The 18868-nt window shown below is 48.0% G+C and overlaps 2 protein-coding genes across 9 annotated transcripts in view; one reads left to right on the top strand and one right to left on the bottom strand.

Annotated features, from left to right (window-relative positions):
• Window positions 1-42: 42 nt before the first annotated feature.
• KCTD10 (potassium channel tetramerization domain containing 10) lies at window positions 43-13769 on the bottom strand. Of its 4 annotated transcripts, none has more exons than XM_039504764.1 (7): window positions 13623-13769; window positions 10817-11030; window positions 5142-5311; window positions 3873-3962; window positions 2211-2263; window positions 1279-1474; window positions 43-627 (listed from the first exon to the last, which is right to left on the bottom strand). In XM_039504764.1, the coding sequence occupies exons 1-7, from the start codon at window positions 13623-13625 to the stop codon at window positions 409-411; spliced, it is 945 nt and encodes a 314-aa protein (XP_039360698.1). In that variant the 5' UTR covers window positions 13626-13769; the 3' UTR covers window positions 43-408. The 4 variants fall into 4 exon arrangements, with proteins under 4 accessions (XP_039360698.1, XP_039360699.1, XP_039360700.1 ...); XM_039504765.1 differs by having other exon boundaries at window positions 3873-3959; window positions 13623-13768; XM_039504766.1 differs by lacking the exon at window positions 13623-13769 and adding an exon at window positions 12808-13061.
• A 168-nt stretch (window positions 13770-13937) lies between these two features.
• Window positions 13938-18868, top strand: part of UBE3B (ubiquitin protein ligase E3B) — a 34725-nt gene continuing 29794 nt past the window's right edge. The window contains exons 1-8 of one of the 5 annotated variants that reach the window (XM_039504760.1): window positions 13938-14077; window positions 15226-15335; window positions 15432-15527; window positions 16536-16705; window positions 16815-16935; window positions 18099-18158; window positions 18525-18629; window positions 18729-18825. In XM_039504760.1, the coding sequence (XP_039360694.1) occupies window positions 15489-15527; window positions 16536-16705; window positions 16815-16935; window positions 18099-18158; window positions 18525-18629; window positions 18729-18825 (592 nt within the window). In that variant the 5' untranslated portion in view covers window positions 13938-14077; window positions 15226-15335; window positions 15432-15488. Of the gene's footprint in view, window positions 14078-14785; window positions 15336-15431; window positions 15528-16535; window positions 16706-16814; window positions 16936-17952; window positions 18014-18098; window positions 18159-18524; window positions 18630-18728; window positions 18826-18868 lie in introns of those variants that run through there. The other 4 variants (XM_039504762.1, XM_039504761.1, XR_005589489.1 and 1 more) reach the window with 4 other exon arrangements.

Here is an 18868-nt window from a genome sequence, read left to right as displayed (position 1 = left end):
TCTTTAGCATCGCTGCGGCACAGCATAGCATTTCTCATGTACAGTAGGTTCAGAGGGGATGTAGGGAAGGTGGACAGCTCTTTGAAAATCCTAGAGAAAGTGCAGAATAAATACTAAAAGGCAGAAGGAAGAGAACACTCTTCCTCTCTAACCACAAAACAGCAGCAAAAGAAGTGCTGAAAATTCAGAGACATTACACCAAATGCATTGATCTGACCCCTGATACCTTCTTTATTCCTCTAATAGCTCTACTTCACGTTAAATACCCCAAAATCTAGTCTGGTATAAACTGTAATTTTATAGACTTCACTGAACATAAATAAGTTGACTGGTCATCAACTGTAAATAATGGAGCAGGCCAGGCCACAGCTTTCCCAAGAGGGCTGTGCAGTCTGCAGCTGTCACTCCTCACTGATGAAGATGTGCCCTGTCATCTGGACGCTTAATATGAATCCTTCGCACACGTTCAATGCGCTCCCGCTCCTCATCCTCATCCAGGTGATGAGAGCGGCCCGCTGCCCCTCCTGTAGCCTCCAGAAGCGCATTGTCAGGTCCTCGTCCATCCTGAGCCTCGTAAAGCAAAATGTTCAGTGTCTCTTCATAAATTCGGGCTTCTGGGAACTCCACCTGAGTGCCCAAAACAGCTAGTTTAGGAGAAGCAAAATCAATCTTACTCATTCCAGGCTGGCTTAAATGTCAGCCTAGCCCTACAGTTTTTATGTACCCTTTGGTAGTTAAAAAATCCTCTCCATTATTCTTGGGTGGTGGTACTCTGCAGGAAGTGTGAAATCTTGCAAAAAAGTTACAAGCTATTAAGAGGAACTCTTCATGATCTATGTTTCTGTGCTCCACCTACTGGCTTTCAGCCTCAGATGTCCAACATCCAGTGTTCTCAGACATGAGCATTACCACAAAAAGACATTCTTTCTGCACAAGGTAAGATTGTATGAATAGAATACTACTGGTTTTCATGAAGTATCTTTATGTTAAATAAGTGAACCTGGGTGAGTGCATGAGTGGGTTTAAAGATCAGAGCTTGCATTTATTTGTATTGTGATAGCATCTGGAAGTTGGTACCCTATTGTGCTATGCACAAGCACAAGATTATCCCTGTCCCACAGAACTTATTAGTTTGATTTGTTCTCTGCCCTCTTCTCTTTAGAAGGTATAGTGGATGCTCTAGGGAGGGGAGAGCTATTCAAGGGAGGCTTCAAAACAGAAGTCAGGACATTACTCTTACAGCAGCTACTAGGTTGCATGAATGAGTTTTATCCCTACCTTTGTCTGTTTCTTCTCAGTAGCATAGACAATGGAGGTGCAGCAGACCTCAGCAATCTTACGCCCCTGTCCATAGAAAGACCAGCAGCAAATCTCATCTCCTATCACATCCTTAATAAAGAGGACTCTCCCGTTAAACCGCAGTGACAGCTTATCAAACAGCTCGATGTTCTTCAGCATGTTGTCATCAGAATTACTGCAAGAGAACAGGGCATCAGTCAAACAGAGTTAATGCCATGCAGAGGAAATAACTAAGGAGATTCAGGCAGCTGGAGGTCTAGATGTCCTGCCTTCCTTTATTTACTGTACCAACCATCAAGGTTGTGTTTAGACTTGAGCTCTGGGGCTGCTTCATCCCACTTAATTACTCACCGTATTAGGGGAGAGAGCCTGCAGCTGAAGGTGCAGTGTAATACAGCGTCAGTGCTGGGAGTAACCGCTTCAGGATCCATCCCTCAACTAACCTAGTCCATCTGCTAAAGTTTAGCATTAGCTGGATTGGGCCAGTGCTGTGATGAGTTAGATCCTGTCACATATGAGGATGAGAGCCCCGCCACCACACCTGCCCAACTGAGAGCCACATAGGCACAGCCCTCTGTCTCCTGGCCAACTGCCAACTCTGTAGGTAAGACCGCTGCAGGCCATGCAGAAGACAGGGCATCATTTTGCCATGGAACCCCTGCAGGTCACAGCTGGGTATTAAAGAGAAAGCTCTTTATTGCTGCAAGTGTGCACTTAGAAATGGAAACTTCTCCCGTGGAAAGCTAACGCCTGTTAGCAGGGACTCCACAAACTACGCAGGAAAAGTGCTTACTGCATATGTCAACAACACACTCAGTAAAGGGAAAAGCCCCTTCTCCTGGAATCTGGTTTCAGACTTAAATGTACAGTTTCAACTGGAAATTAATAACTGATAATGGAAGTTGTTTTACCTGGTGTAGGAATATTTGTTATTACTTCTGTTATACAGCAACTTTACTGCTGGCTGGAAGAAAACAAACATACAGGAAGCACAATTTACTGGCTGTAGTATAGCTGCAACCTTAGTTCCAGGCACGCCCCGGTAGCAGAGAAGGGGTCATATGAAGTGATAGTACTGTGCGTACACCCACCATTTGTGGAAGTGACGCTGAGGCTGCTGCCTGGTGCTAGCGTGGCAGCCCTGTGTCCCCAGGACAGGTACAGCACAAGCTTCCCCCACAGCGAGCCTTAACCCCGATGTCCCTGGGCTGCGGTGACCAGATCAGTCCTTTATGCCTCTGCTGAGACCCCCAATTAACGCCTGCTGTGGTGGCTTTTTTTTTTGTGTGGGGGGGCGGGGGCGGGGGCGGAATAGCAGGCAGGAGAGTGCACACGTGTCTAATGGGAACAGGAGCCACTAACATTTCATGGCAGGCAGCTATCAGTGACTATTGGGCTGGTAAGACAGGTGAAAGGCTCTGTAGCCCACTACTGATGCCCTAAGTCAACCTGCCCTCCCTACCGACTTGATCTGAATACGTGAGGCAGGGAAGGCCCATACTGTAAGATGCATTTTTTTTAAAAATACAGACCCATTTAAAGACCTAGCTGAAAAGCTGTTTCACTTCTAATTCAGATGGAATAACTAGGCTGCAGAGAGACCAAGTACCAGCTTTCAGACTCAAGTTAACAGATGGGTTCCTGAGCATGCACAATTCTGCAAACTAGTGGGCCACATTCCAAAGAGTCAGCTGACATAAGAACGGCCGTACCGGGTCAGAACAAAGGTCCATCCAGCCCAGTATCTGTCTGCCAACAGTGGCCACTGCCAGGTGCCCCAGAGGGAGTGGACCTAACAGGCAATGATCAAGTGATCTCTCTCCTGTCATCCATCTCCACCCTCTGACAAGCAGAGGCTAGGGACACCATTCCTTACCCATCCTGGCTAATAGCCATTCATGGACTTAACCTCCATGAATTTATCTAGTTCTCCTTTAAACCCTGTTATAGTCCTAGCCTTCATAACCTCCTCAGGCTAGGAGTTCCACAAGTTGACAGTGCACTGTGTGAAGAACTTCTTCCTCTTATTTGTTTTAAACCTGCTGCCCATTAATTTCATTTGGTGGCCCCTAGTCCTTATATTATGGGAACAAATAAGTAACTTTTCCTTATTCACTTTCTCCACACCACTCATGATTTTATATACCTCTATCATATCCCCCCTTAGTCTCTTCTTTTCCAAGCTGAAAAGTCCAAGCCTCTAATCTCTCCTCATATGGGACCTGTTCCAACCCCCTAATCATTTTCGTTGCCCTTCTCTGAACCTTTTCTAATGCCAGTGTATCTTTTTTGAGATGAGACCACCACATCTGTATGCAGTATTCAAGCTGTGGGCGTACCATGGATTTATATAAGGGCAATAAGATACTCTGTCTTATTTTCGATCCCTTTTTTAATGATTCCTAACATCCTGTTTGCTTTTTTGACTGACTCTGCACACTGCATGGTTGTCTTCAGAGAACTATCCACGATGACTCCAAGATCTGTCACTCTGGCTGGTGAGCTCTGCCTAGCTGTAATCGGGATGTGTGCAAACTTCCCCCAGGGACCAAGCACAGCCTGCTCCTCCTTACCTTATTGGATGTTGCTATAAGTTTTTGCTCTTCCTTAGAAGAAGTGATGACTGGCACTTTGCAGAATGGCTCATATGCATCTTTGTTCTGCTGAAACAAGACAGTCTGTCAAATGCAGCAGGTGAATGGAAATCTACGGTAGGGCCTTTGAACAAAATGCAGGGGACCATCGAGCCTTCTCTCATACTGAAGCCTGGGGTTAGCTACTGCGATGCAGATGGAGTGGTGACTCACCATTGTCTGAGCCAAGAGGACTTGATGGAGCAGTGAGCTGACCGGATGAGATAGCTATGCTCCTTTGTGTAGGCATGCTGGGAACAGGGGCATTACATACTCCCCCATGAGGGGAAGAGGTACATGAACAGCTGCTGAGGTGCTCTGGGGAGCCTGGGCTCCATCCCCAGGACCGCATTAATGCGCCATAGGCCTGTGCCTAAGGCCCTGCCTTCTGGGGTCATGTGACTCTAGATGCCCAACTTCTTCATTTAAAAAGGTTCCTAACTCATTTATGGAAAAATGTGATCTGAGCATAACTGATGTAATGATGCCTGCCTGAGTCTGCAGAGAGCCTGAAACAAACAATGGCTCAGAGGAGTTAACTGTCTAATGCATCTCAACAGGTTGTTAACTCCAAGACCCACTGCTTTGACAGGCCTACTCCACCCCTGCCAAAGACTTTGGGCAGGAAGAGATGAGTGCAGAAGACCCTAAGCAACCATGCAATGGCTGCTGGGGTCCCCCCCGGCTGCTGCTGCTCTTGGGGGAGCAAAGCACCTTATGCCTTTGACTACACTTCTCTGCCATCAGCACTCCACGAGGGTGGTAGGGTCACAGAACAGGCCTGTAGAATCTTATACTGGTGATGAGCAAGCAGGAAAGAGCCCAGCTTGATGGTGGGATCCCAAGGGTGTTCGTGGTGCTGGCCGTTTTAACAATCTTTAGTTGTAAGCTGATCTGATCTGACAAGTACATACACCTGGAACCCCACGATGCCATGTTTAAAGTTCCCTAGACACAGAGAGAGGAATTATTTGTCCAGAAAAATACTTGCTCTTTCCTCACCCCTTACGGCCTGAACAATCCACATCAAGCAAAGGAGCAGGGACTCATTTTTCACCGCTTCCTGCAGACAGGGCAGGAAGTGGGATTAATCAGAGGAAATACTCGGAGAGCGTAAGGAAAGGCTGGCTGAGGGAACAAGCTCAAGCCACTGGCACTGGCTGGCAACCAGGCATCTCACTAGCTCCATGCTAAAGACTGCACACCTACCTGTAGAGCTGCCTGGCACTCATCCACCAGACCCTGAACCAGGTAATACTTTGCCTCAGCCAGCAGCTCTTCAATCTCTCTCCGGCTCTCGGGAAGAGGCACGGCCCCATCACGCAGGTAATTTAATATTGTCCCGAAGTGTTTGCCACAGCGGTCGATCAGAATCCAGCCTGGAAGGGAAAGCAGAGTACAGCTGAACAGCGGGAAGGGAAAGACTTAGGCAAAGAGTCCACCACCCTCCCTCTTCCCAACCCCAGCTGGCCAGAACGTGGTGTAACACGCTGCAGCTCTGCGCCGAGGAGCCTCTCCCCAGAACATTGCCTCATGCTGGTGCACTGAGCACATCCTGCTGAGAGGCTCCAAAATCCCCCATCTCTCTGCTTGAGTTGGCAGCTGGAACAGCAGCAGAATGTACTTCTACAGGGAATTCTCTGTGCGTCTCTATCTCCCCCAACATTTCTTCAAGCGGGTGCGGGGGAGGTGGAGGGAGGAAGCTCACTGTATCTTTCAACTCCCAAGCCACTGACCATCAGTTAGCTGAAGTGGTAGCAAAACAAAATTCCCACCATCAAATTAAACTTAGTTTTTCTCTTCCACCCCACCCCCACAACTTCTTTTCCTGGAATCCTGTCTGCTCTGTTGGACCTGCTAGCATACTTCAACCGCGGACTGCCCCTGCTGCCCTCAAACACCCAACCCCACCCACACCCCCACCAGGGCAGATTTTCTATAACTACAGCTAAGAGACAGCCAAATAGGGCAAAACCGAGGATTCCCAGGTCGCTAACTGGAGTCGTGCAGTGTAGACATACCGCTATAAGCCACTGGCGGCTGGCCCAGGGCAGCGGACTCGGCCCGGTGGGGCTCAGATTGTGAGGCTATAACACTGCAGTGGAAATGTTTGGGTTTTGGCTGGGACCCAGGCTCTGAGATCCTGCAGGGAGGGTCCCTTAGCCCAAACATCTAAGGAAGCAGTTTTATAGCCCCACAGTCCCGGCCTAAGTCAGCTGACCCAGGCCAGCCCTAGGCGTTTTACCCTGAGGGACCTACAGCCAGTCAAGGGCAGAGCCAGGGACAGAACCCAGGAGTCCCACCTGTTACAGCTGGCTCTCTCATGCCTTAGAGCCCTTACTGTGCACAAACAAGAGAATGGTGAACCTAAGCAAAATCCCCATCACGCTGGTATTTAGTGGTTGTTCTGGGACAGACCACTCCTCCCAGCATGCAGGAAAGACTGTTGTTGTTTTAAAGAACATTTATTTTCTCCCATCCCCTGCAGGACCCTGATGAAATGCTTTCCCCTCCGCATCCCACACACTGCTACGGAAGGGGGGCTTGGGAGTGCCTGCCACTCCAGATGCTTTATTTTTTAAAAACAATGGCAGATCCGCATTGAAAATAATCCTGCTGCCCCCAAGCAGCATTCATGCAAAAAGGGTGAGAAGGAGGCTAAGAGATGAGTAAGACACGGATACTACGGAGTTCAGCAGAATCCTTGCAAGTCCCATTTCATCTTCCTTATTCCCAACTGACATTCAATGGGAACAGCAAATTGATTAGCAGATGAATGTTTTTAAAGTGCTTTGAAGATGTAACGGGAGTATGTGAGCAGTACGAGTGACGCGTGAGATCGTCCTACACATTGTAGCATTTCCTTTACGAAACCACCTGCTAAAAGGCACATTACTCACCAGTACTGGATAGGGATACCAGAGAGAAAGGGAAACAAAGCTTCAGCAGAATTTAGAATAGACTATACGGCACCCATAATCTGAATAAGAAGTTCATATTTCATCTCCACGCAACAGCAGTGCATCTCCTGAAGCCGACCAAAGGGCCCAGAAAGGCATTATGCAATGTCCAGCTCAAGTTTCCATAAACAAGCGGCCATTTTTATGGGCTTTGACTCAAGAATGTACTCAGGAAACGCTTGTGGGGAAGGACTCATATTTTAGACAAATAAGGGAAAAGTAGGGTAAAGCATGTACCACATGGCTTGAATTAATGAAATTACTACTAAAACTCTGATTCTCCAGCCCCTGAGTTGAATGTAGGCCATCAGGAGGAAAGGCCTAATTAGCAAGAGAGTCACTAGCACTCTACTCTGCACTTTTCTGTTTCCTCCCTTACACTGGGGTGCTGCGTGGTTAGGACTGCAGCTTCAGAGGGTGTGGGAGGAATGTACTAGGAAGTTAGGGTGATTACACAGACCTGATTTGCAGATGCTTGTTGCAAATTGACAAAGGAATCAAACGACCATTGTCCCAAATTACTGGGCATAGTATAACATATATAGGGGCCACGGCAGAAATGAGGACCACTGGCCACTGCAGCCGTTCTCAAGACAATGCCACTCCGCTGTAAGGGGGAGAGGGCACAGAAAACACCATCCTCCCAAAACCTGAGAGCTATCACAGACCAAATGGAGCCAGTGACTTGATGTATTGGAACTGCGTAGGGGGGATGGTATAGGGAGAACAGATGCATTCTAGGCACAGGACTGGCAGTCAATAACTCCTCGTTCTCATCCCAGCTGTGATGCCTTCTCTGGACTTGGAAAAGTTAACTTCTGCTTTGGTTTCCCTAGCCGTAAACCTGTAGGAATGCTACCTTCCTAATGGCCCAGGCAGCTGTAGCAAGGATGAAAAAATGCTTTAAAGTGCAAAATGGTGCTGGGTTGCTAAACACCACATTTAACAACTCCATCACTGTGACTTATAGGTGCTCTTGTGTAAAGCATACTAATGAAATCTGGTCTCTCGTTAAAATCTAAAAACACACATTTTAGAACAGCTGGGGAGACTAGGAATTCATGTTGCACAGAGAATTCCGGGGGCTTTTGTGGGAGACTAGTGTCTTTCCCCAACCTCTATCCTGCTACTCCAGTAAAATGTAGATTTTGAAATATACAGGTTGCTTTAGCTTCCAGATTAAATTGGTAAACTGAAAAGAATCTACACTGTAGCTATTTCTCCTCCAGGATGAGAAGATGTATATTATTTCTATTGTAAATTGGGGGAGGGGTGTCATACTATGGTGACAGAAGCCATATGATCATTTACTTAGAACAGGATTCTCAGTGTGAAATGCTCCACAAGTTTAAAAACTTTACTCTGTAATTTTGTCAAAGAATCTAGTTGCTTTTCCTGAAAAACACCACTTCCTATTTTGTGCCAGATTTTGGGTGTGACTGAAGAACACAGTATTTGAAGGCTTTGAGATAAGGGTAGTTTCCTTTAAACACCATGATGCTATTGTCCTGGTTTCTATTAACACTTCCAAGTAAAACCAGGCAGTGGAAGATAAAACATTAGCTACTGCAGCAGGAGGATCTCATTTCAACGTGCAAGAAATGCTAAAATCCGAAACACCAGCACAAACGGGCAAATGGGGCATTCCTACACCACGAACTGTGACAGTCACAGCAAAGCAAACATGGTGTTTAACAGGGTCAGATCCAGATGGCCTTATACCCTTGGCAGTAGTACCTTCAACTTTTCCCTGCTGGCAGGGCAGAGAATCTGTCCACACATAGAAAAGTGGATTTCCTATTTTAAGGACACATTGTAATAGCACTTGTACTGTATCGACCCAGAGCATTCTGGGTGAAGCTCTGAGACCATGCATTGGGCAGCATTTGTTTAGTAGCGAGTGGACAGTGCAAGGGCATAGTTTTAATGACAGTTTTAACTCACTTGCTGTGTGGCCTTGCATAAATAACTCACCTATGTTACAGATGAGGAAACAGAGAAGTTAAGGGGCTCTCCCTACTCCTAGGGATAGTGGGAGGATTAATGTTTGTCTAACACTATAAGCATTCTTCTGATTCAGTGCCACGGCTGAAATTCTGAAACCACTGCAAAAGAACTAGGGCGATGAATTACGTTCAGTAGGTTGCATTCTAGTGCTGTCATTAAACGGGAAGTAAATGATGATTGAGTAGCTGGCACGTTTCCCTCTCGATCAGCACTGAACCAATGTTCCACTGGCATTATGGGCTGTGACGCTGGATGTACAGAGTGTTAGATGAAATGTAATAGAACAGCCTATGGTTAGTAATGATCCCATGAGACTTTTTCAAAAGTAATCATGGCCAACTTGGATAATTATATTTTTGCTTACCTACCTATAATTCCCCCTGCATTTTCCATACAAGAGGGACTCTCTCTGCTTCCTACCCTAAATTGTTAGGTAGAGTAGTTGTGCACTGTTAAATACCTGCAATGTCCGACTGCAGAGATCCCTGACTTTTTTGTGATGAGGAGACTGATCCCTTAAGAATTTAGAATTCTGTATAGTACTTGGATACTTGCAAAAGCCACTACAAAAACTGAACCAAACTTGACTATTTCCCCAACTGTTTAGAGATGGGACTCTAGCTAAAATGGTAATACTGAAATATTGAATTGTGCTGTATTTCAAACAGATTGGCTGCGAATCCACTTCCTGCTCTCACAAGAAAACTATCAGGAGGGCCTTATTTAAACCATAACTTATTTCTCCCCAGCGCTAGACACATACTAGACGTACTATGGCACTGAAAACTAAGTTCAGTTGCTCCAGTTGAGGAGCAATACACAATCCATCCTCAAGACAAGTTCAAACATTCAATACACTAACAAGCTAATCAACAGAAAAGTTTTCAACCTCTACGATCAGTCTACTAATGAACTATTGTTAAAGACAATATGTGTATAAATCTGCAAACATGGGAGCGGTCAGATAATGGGCAAAATGCCAAAACACAACTAGAAAGCTGTGCCTGGAATTAAAGTCAGTGGTACTCCCACACAGTGGGAATGTTGATATTTAACTGGGCTAAAAGTTTTGAACAGCCCTCAGATGATGAAACGTCTCTTGCATCTTCACACAATTAGTACATGTAAAAAGATCAAATTTTCTCCCATTACATTCCGAATTATCCCTTTGCAGATGGACTTGACTAAAGAGATCCATTTGCTAGCTGCTTTTACAGATTTGTAGTTTTTTGCTTGTCTCATATGTCCTAGTAAATTACTAACATCACAATTATTCAGATGCAAGAAATTCATAAATAGGTGTCAGTAACCTCAGTACAGGTGGCTTCTTTACATTTCATAATTGGTTTGTTTTCTAGAATTCGACAATATGTAACCTCACATGAAAAATGAAGTTATAGCCCCTTTCATCCAAGGATCCCCAAAGCACTTAATACACTAAGGCTCACAACCCTCATAAGGTAAGTTTTAGTTCTATATTACAGACAGAGAAATCAAACAAGTCAATTAACCTTTCAGCCTCAAGGTCAAAAAGCAGGTTCTGACTCCTAAGCCTTGTGCTAACCACGCTACTCAGTCCCTCTAACAGAGTACTTTTCATCTCAGTGTTTCAGAAGGAAGCAAAAGTTTATTCAACTGAGTCTGACCGGAGCCTTTGACTTTACCGTAATCTAACGAGAGGAGGGTCATGGCTTCAGAGAAGTAAGATTCAAATCTTTCCTGTTTCATGGCTTTTCTCAGCTGTATAGTTTGCTAGCCATAGTAACAAAACAACAACAAATGCCTTAGAGAAGCCTGGGGCTAGGATAAGCTTGTTCACTACAACGGTCAGTTTTCTAATGTGTTGATCAATCTTGACTGAAGGGTTATTTTTTCCCTGCCATGAGTCTCTAAGTGATGTGAACAGTGTCTCTTTACCTTCACTGTCCGTGAGAACCTCCATGCGGCCGCTGAACATGGCCTTAAGCATGGTGTCCTGCTTGGTCAGGGTCTGCATTGTGGTGTAGTAGAGGGCTCCACCAATATTCAGTTTGACATACTTGGAGCTCGGGCTGGTCCCTTTGAAGGAGGTGGTGCGAGTCGCAGCTGCCGGCACTGCTGAGCTCACCACGCTTTCTCCTGACATCTCTTCCTGAAAACAAAGGAGGTTGCCAATTAGGCCTGCTTTTGCACTGCGTACCACACAATGTACTGCTCCCTTGTAACATTTTATGTAGGTAATACTAATCCCCTGCTGTTCTATAGCCCCAGCGGGGAAACTCACAGTGCCTCCCGATAGCCTGTCAGGCTTATCTCCATTTTGCAGCTGGTGGAACCTAGGTGAAAGGTTTTGCCCAAACTCACAACATGAGAGGGGCAGGGCTGGAAATAAAGCCAGGAGTTTTGGCTCCCACTCCCCTGCCCTACACCCTCCCATTGAATGAAAACTGCTTCTCCTAGGCCTGTCTCTGTAATAAAAGATGGAAAACTCTAAGGAACGGTTTCAGGACTTTTTACTAGAGACCTGCCCTGTAAGTAGTTTAATGCCATGTTGACCAGTTTCCTGCACCTATGGCAAACAGAGCAAAGTTAAGCTAAACTGAAATCCAGAGCATTGCCTATTAGCATTCACTCTGACTGTCCAATGCTTAACTTTTTTTTTTTTTTTTTAAACGCAGCAGGTTACTTCCCCTTTCTGAACTAACTTCAAGTTTACAAGCAACAAAGAATCCTGTGGCACCTTATAGACTAACAGACGTTTTGCAGCATGAGCTTTCGTGGGTGAATACCTTGATGCAAGATGCAAGAGACTTCCAGAAAAGAAGGGTATTCAACCACAGCTCATAAACATCTGATGTAAAATAAAGATCAAAGGTTCTACAAAACCCCTAGATTCAAGTTTACAATGGCTTTGTACCCAATGGAAGCATTTAAAGCCAACATTTTTTCCACACTAAACAGCTACTCTCAATTCACAGCACCACAGACAAAATCTTGTGCATGGAAGATTCTGGACTTTCATGCTATTTCACTATAAACAATTTCAGCTGATCTGAATTCACTATACATGGGTTCCACTGTTTAACTTTCCATAGTGGGTGTTATTTCAGTCTCAGCTCCTCCTCTTCGCTAGCTTTAAATATTTTACTTAAAGTCACAGAGAAACCCTGCATACAATCTCCTGAGGGTTAGACAAGCCAACTAAAGAATGTAAATACACTAAACCAGTGCAGAGTTTTGTGAACTCTGGGCAGCATTTTACAACCGTAAGTTATCTACTGTGGCTAAACTGAGTAGAAGGATGAAAAAGTGCATTCATCTCTCCACCTCAAAACTCACATGATTTAAATTTTTCTAGGAAGTGGCTTAGTTCTGGCATCATCTGGCATTTGAGTACATTCACACCCGTATAGGGAGTCAGACTGGATGATCCATAAAACTATTACAAATCTCACTGGCTGTGATTTCAGCAAGAAAAAAAATCTTTAGTAAGTGAATTTAGTGCTCCTGAAATTGAGAGGGTGTGTGCATTTGTGATTGCAGCCTTCCCATCTCCCTACACTCACAGTGCTTTCAATGCATTTAGGACAGAGTGTAATCTCTTACTATTCTTGCCTTGAGATTTTCCACACACTGTTCCATTGAGCTACCTCCCTCCTAACCTGTAGCATCCAGGCTGGTAACATGAACCCTCCTGAGCAGAGGCAACATTGTGAGATCATTTTAAAATGTGGATATGTGAGAACTAAGATAAGAAGCTTCCCCATCAATCATCTAATAAGACTCAGACTGTGAGCTCTAGAGCAGAAGGGCTCACGTGCTAAATGACAGCTGCTCCAGGTACCTGAATACAGTTGCATTTTTGTATGTCAAAAGACTGAAAGGGAGATAAGTTAGCCACATAATATATATATCGCTCTCTGACTCACTCATGACCAGGCCTCTGTCAAATCACCTCTTTGTGGTTAGCCTCAGGCTCCTACAATGCACCAGGATGGGATGACTAAAGTACAGTCACCTCAGACCCACCAAGGTCCTACAGCCTTTGGGGCAAATAGTCTTCCGCACACATGGCTAGAAGCCACCTCTTAAATCCGCCATGTTCCGCTGCCCTGCCGAGACCTGTGATGCATCTGGCAGGCAGGACCTGGACAGAGGCCATCCGGCAGCTCAGCAGGGCAGGAGGGGACCATTATGCAGAGCGAGGTGTCTCCTTGCTACTGTTAGCAGAGGAGAGAGGCGGGGCCGGCAGAGACCCCCCCCCCCCAGCTAGAATGACCCAGTGACCCAATGGACCCAGCCCCTGTACTGCACTGCCCGCCTCCGCACCAGCCTGGGGGGGGGGGGGGCAGGGGCAGCACCCCACCCCGCGGGGCGCTGAGACAGCGACTGGCCCCACGCTGCCCAGCAGCGCCAGCCCTCGCCCCCGCCGGACTCTCCCCTTGTCCTCACACACCCCGCAGCCCGGGCCTCGCCCCCGCCCCGGGCCTCGCCCCGGACTCCCCCTTGTCCGCCCCCACCGCAGCCCGGCCCCGGACTCCCGGGCCTCGGCCTCGCCCCCGACCTCCCGGGCCTCGCCCCAACCCACAAACCCGACCTACCACCCCAGCCCCCGAGCTCTTCCGGGCCTCGCGCCCAGCCCAGCCCAGCGCCAGTCGCAGCCCGCCGGGGAGCCCCCTCCCGCCCCAGGGGGCTGGGCCGACTGGTGTCCGACCCTGCGCGGAGACCCGGCCCCGGCGCTCACCATGAAAAGCCCAAGCGAGTCCCCGAGGCAGCTCCGCGGAGAAACCGGAAGCACCCGGGGCGGGGCGGGAAGGGCAACTTCCGCCCCTCGCTCACGGCCTATTTTCCGTCCCAGGATCACCTCACTTCCGCCCCGCAGAGCGCTCCACCCAAACCCGTCCGATGTCCCCTCGGTCCTCGCAAAGCGCGGGGCCCGCGGGCCCGCCCGCTCCCCTCGGCCCGCCCGCTGGGGCACGGGAGGCGGCGTGCCCGCGTGCAAATGGCGGGCGGGGCCCTGGCACCCCCGGGAGCGGTTAGCGGGGCCCCGGCTGCGCCGGGCCTGCGTTCCCGGGCGGGGGGCTAAGCGCGGCGCACAGACGGCGCTCGGCTGCTGCCCCGGCCTGGGACTCGGCGGGGGTGGTGCTGCCCCCCCCGGGCGTTCGCGGAGGCGGCCCGGCTGCGCTGAGGGGCGGGCATGTGAGGCGGCTGCTCACCGGGGTCTGGGGGGCCCTGGGCCAGGGTGCAGCGGGTGTCGGACAGTGCGGGGGCGTGTCCCGGGGAAGGGGTGTGCTGGGGATCCCGGGAGCGGGGGAAGGGGTGCGCTGGGGATCCTGGGGCGGGGGGAAGGGGTGCGCTGGGGATCCCGGGGGGGGGAAGGCGGTGCGCTGGGGATGGCGGGGCGGAGGCGGTGCGCTGGGGATCCCGGGGGGGCGGGTGGGGAGAAGGGCGCTGGGGATGGCGGGTGGGGAAGGGGTGCGCTGGGGATCCCGGGGCGGGGGAAGGGAAGGGTGCGCTGGGGATCCCGGGGGCGGGGAAGGGGTGCGCTGGGGATCCCGGGGCGGGGGAAGGCGGAGGCGGTGTGCTGGGGATCCTGGGGCGGGGGGGGAAATGCGGAGGCGGTGCGCTGGGGATCCCGGGCGGGGCGGGGAATGCGGAGGCGATGCGCTGGGGGTCCTGGGGCGGGGGGAGGGGTGTGCTGGGGATCCCGGGGCTGGGGGAAGGGGTGTGCTGGGGATGGCGGGTGCGGGGAAGGCGGTGCGCTGGGGATCCTGGGGGGGGGGGAAGGGGTGTGCTGGGACTGGTGTGTTCTGCAGGATTCTGGGAAGGAAAGGAGTGTGCTGGGGGATGTGGGGGGAAGGAGGGTTGACCTGGTCTGGGGAGTTCTGTTGGGTGATCTGGTGCTGGGCGAAAGAGGTGACCGGGGGTAGAGTTGTAACATTTGGGTGGAAGCTATGTTTGGAGGCAGGGAGGTACCTTGTGTGTTGGAGCATATGTGAGTAGAGAATCTGGGGGTACTTGATGCTAAGAACATGAGGGGTCAAAAGCTGGTATATCTGGGAGGAGGGGCGCTTGATTCTGTGTGACATATTCTCTTAGCTGGAAACTCTGTTAAAAGGCTTGTTAAACTGAGGTTTGGGGTAGCCAGATATGATGATAGGTGGATTAGATGTATACAGGGAGATTTAGTGAAATAAATTAGTTAATATTCATAATAATCTTAATCCTGGTGTTTTGTTCTTGTTATGGTATTTGTCAAGCTCTGCTATGAAGTGTAATGATGAGGAAATTCTGGTAGAAGAGTTTTACATGAGATATAAACTTTTTTTTTTACTTCCCCGAAGCAGGTTTGAGACATACCACTTGCAGCAGGCGGACCAAAACCATGATGCACCTTTCTGTGTTTTGAGGTTTGTCCAACATTTGTCTCTGTGTGGCTGCTGGGTGATTTGGGTAGGTGAGTACAGCCAAAGACATCTAGAACAACAAATGAAATTAATAGACGACCCCCACCCCACCCCCGGATGTAGAATTGATTGGTTTATCTCTGCAGAAACAAAGGGAGACTCTATTTGAAGTCAGAGCAGATGTGGATCATGTTTGTATATGGATGAGTACCAGTATTTCATCTGCAGAAGCAAATCCTCAGGTGAGTTTTATGTAAAGTTTTTATAAAAATTCTTTGCCTTTAATAGTCACACCGTAGAAATATATTCATCTGAGCTTTGAAGGCTCTGGGGCTGTGATTGTTGCTTCATAAATATTGAAACTGTCTCTAAATATTTACCGAGCAATTCACCTGTTACAGATGCAATAGAGTGGGCCAGTCTAGATGACTTAGAGGCAGAGCAATGTGCTATCACATTGAGGAAGCTGAGTTCAAGACCAGTTTCAGCCTCTTTCTTCCGTGGCTGGGAGCATGGTGACCTCATCCCCACCAAAAGTGGCTTTCTGGAAGGACTAGCCTCCAGCCTTCCCTCACTAGAGGGACAGGTCAATCAACTGCAGGGAGATGAAGTATAGGGAAGTTTCTTACAAAGAAAGATGCTATATAGTCCCCATTTACCAAAGGGGACACTGGGAGGTTCCCAACATGCTTGACAGCTGTTTCATGGTCTAAACTGGGGTGATTCCACTTGGATAAACTGGGCCCTTCCATCACCTCCTTTATTTCAGACAGTTCTGTTGTTATCCACCCTTGTTCCCCTGCCCTTCAGAATTTTCTATAGACACTAATTAAAGTTGATGTGGGAACATGACGAGCTGGTGGGGATGATGGCGGTTTGGAAGTAGGAGAGGCAAATGTGCTGGCTGATGGGGGTTCTGGTACCAGACCTGTTCTTGTTTTCTGCTTAACTGTGCTGCTGACACATTGTGCTTTTGGTGCCCTTGCGTGCGTTGTACTGTGGCGCCCCATCTCATGCTCTGTGTTCTGTGGACATCTCATTTCCTCTGTCTGAAGGTGGACACAGCCTGTCCAAACCAACCAAAGCAGGTCTCTTGGAGCGATGCAGGGAATTGTCCTTCCATGCACACCTGCCCTGGGGCTATAGGTTGTGTCCATATCACTCCCAGCTCCCTAAACACACTTGTTGCATGTATTCTAACATCCAGGTAACTCCTTCCTTTCCCTCCCCCGATCTCATCTTTGTGGAAGGTTGCAAAAATGTTCGGTACAGCACAGTCATCCAAAGCTCAGTTCCTCGATAAAGCGCGTCAGGCCCGTGAGGAGCGGAGAGAGCTGAAAGAGAGAGAGAGAGCTGCTATTCAGATCCAAGCCCTGATCAGGAGGTTTCTTTGTCGATGCTGGCTGCAGAGGGAGATCAGGTGTGTGAAATTCCACCCCCCGGGCTTTGTTGCGTGTTGTGAACTGAGCTCTTTCTGTAGACTACTGGCTTTTTAAAATGCTCAACATTTGATTCCTCCTCCTTCCCAGGAGAGAAGTGGAGGATTTCTTTGAAATAAATGAATCTGCTTCCAGTAAAAGAAGTGCACTTTCCATCTTCAAAATTTCCAGGAAACTGCTGTTCGTTTTCAGAATTAAAGAGGACAAAGAGGTAAAGCTGCTACTCTGACACATTTCCCCCCTCAGATTAAAAATGTGTAATGTATTCTATATGTTTAATATGTATGAGCTGTTACTTGGCTTGTCAAATGGGTTGTTACAACATGGAGGGTTCAGAGAGTGGCCTGCGGCTCCTTTTGTCTTTTAATGCCATGGTGAGGACAGTGGGGAGGCAGCAGGACTGAGAGCCGAGAACTCCTGAGTTCTAATCCTGGCTCTGACACTCGGTTCATTTGAGCAAGTCATTTACTAATACACCCAATGGGCCAGCGAGCTCCGGTGTAAAGCACCACCACACTCAAGCAAGAGAGTTTTGTGTGTTCCTGGGTCTCTGGTTGGGGCAACACTCAAATAAGAACCCGAGTTAACTTTGCAGTGAAGACAAAGCCCTAATAGCCCAGGCTCCGTTTGTCAATCTGTAAAATTGAGCTAATATTAATACTTGCCTCCCAGGGGAGTTGTGAAGACCGGTCAGGGGGAAAGCACTCTAAGGATGAGTGGCCATATTAAGTTGTATTAAATCTGTTTGGCTGTATGTTGTTCCCAGTTGCCTCTTTCCCAAGCAATTTCTGTTCTGTCAGGAGAAATACAAGTACATCAAATGTTGTTGTTGTTGTTGTTGTACTTATATCTGATTTTAAATGTATACTTAGTGTGACATACAGTTCCCTGAACTCCAGCCATGTTCTCTCTCCTCCCCCGTCAGCCCTTGGTGCCACAGTGTTGGTTGGCCCCTGTGTTACTGTAACTAATTACCTCATTGAAGTGTCACCCCTAGGAGTAAACTGATTCCTTCTCAGGCCAAGGAGTAATCTGGATTCTTTTCCATTCTGCTTCCTGAGAATCTTGGGAGTGATGTCACAGAGCCTAGAGTGGTTTGAAGTCTTACTGTGTAACTTGCAAGCAAGGCAAATGTAATCAAAATCAATCTGTAATCTAAAAGGGAGCAATTATATATATCAATGGGTTTTTCCTTCCTCTTAGGACACCGGTATTAGCCACTGCCAAAGACAATATGCTGGTCTCAGTGGAGCTTCAGTTGCTTCTAGTGTGGAAGGCCTTTGCTTCCTGTAATCTGTCATTTTTAACAGTTTTTCCCAAGTAACTGACTGTACTTGTGGGGAAGTACACTAACGTGTCTCTCTTTCTTTACAGAGGTTTGAAAAGTTGTGTCGCTGTATCCTGAATAGTATGGATGTTGAGAATGAGCCCAAGGTCAGCAGGTCAACTTTGTTAGGGGGATTTAGGTTTATTTTTTTAAAAGTTCACTAATCTGAAATATCAAGAGTGAGAGACACTCAGGTGTCACTTATATTCCAGGGTGGATTGTTTTGATATGTTGATAAACCCCATAATAAAACCCAGGAAAGCTACATGGACTCCTAAGAGCAAAAGGGCATTTCCCACATGGTACGATTTACAACTGACCTAGTTATTACGTGGGTGGGGCAATTCTGGTCCAGTGCTGGGATCTGCATGGCCTGTGGAAGTAGTTTTATTACACCACTTCTGGGCTTGTTTGCTGGATAAGCAACAGAGCAGAAAAAGGTACCACAAATTTCTTCTGTTCTTTGCCCGTAGGTGTGGTATGTGTCATTAGCACTTTCTAAGGATCTTACACTCTTGTGGATCAAACAGATCAAGGACATCTTGTGGTTTTGCTGTGAGTTTCTCAAACAGCTTAAGGTAAAGATCTCCCTTTGCTTTTAGCTCTGTGTGTCTTGTGGTTTCACACTTTAGTGTTGTAGACTTGGTTTATTAATGGTGATGTTCTTGTTATTCCAGCCTGACATCCTACAAGACTCTAAACTGGTCAATTTGCACCTCACGATGCTTGTTACCTTCACAGACACTTCCACGTGGAAAATACTTCGGGGAAAAGGTCTGTGTGGCTCTTTCCAAAACCCTGTTGTAGCCACCCATCC

The sequence above is a fragment of the Mauremys reevesii genome, linkage group 18 (genome assembly GCF_016161935.1).
Source record: "Mauremys reevesii isolate NIE-2019 linkage group 18, ASM1616193v1, whole genome shotgun sequence".
Lineage (NCBI taxonomy): Eukaryota > Metazoa > Chordata > Testudines > Geoemydidae > Mauremys > Mauremys reevesii.
This window is presented reverse-complemented; position numbering and strand designations above follow the sequence as displayed.

Coding starts and splice junctions, on each gene's coding strand:
- KCTD10 (XM_039504764.1), bottom strand. Junction 5,312..10,816: donor GGTTCTCACGGACAGTGAAG/GTAAAGAGACAC, acceptor TTTCCCTTCCAG/GCTGGATTCTGATCGACCGC. Junction 1,475..2,210: donor AACAAATATTCCTACACCAG/GTAAAACAACTT, acceptor GTTCTCTTGCAG/TAATTCTGATGACAACATGC.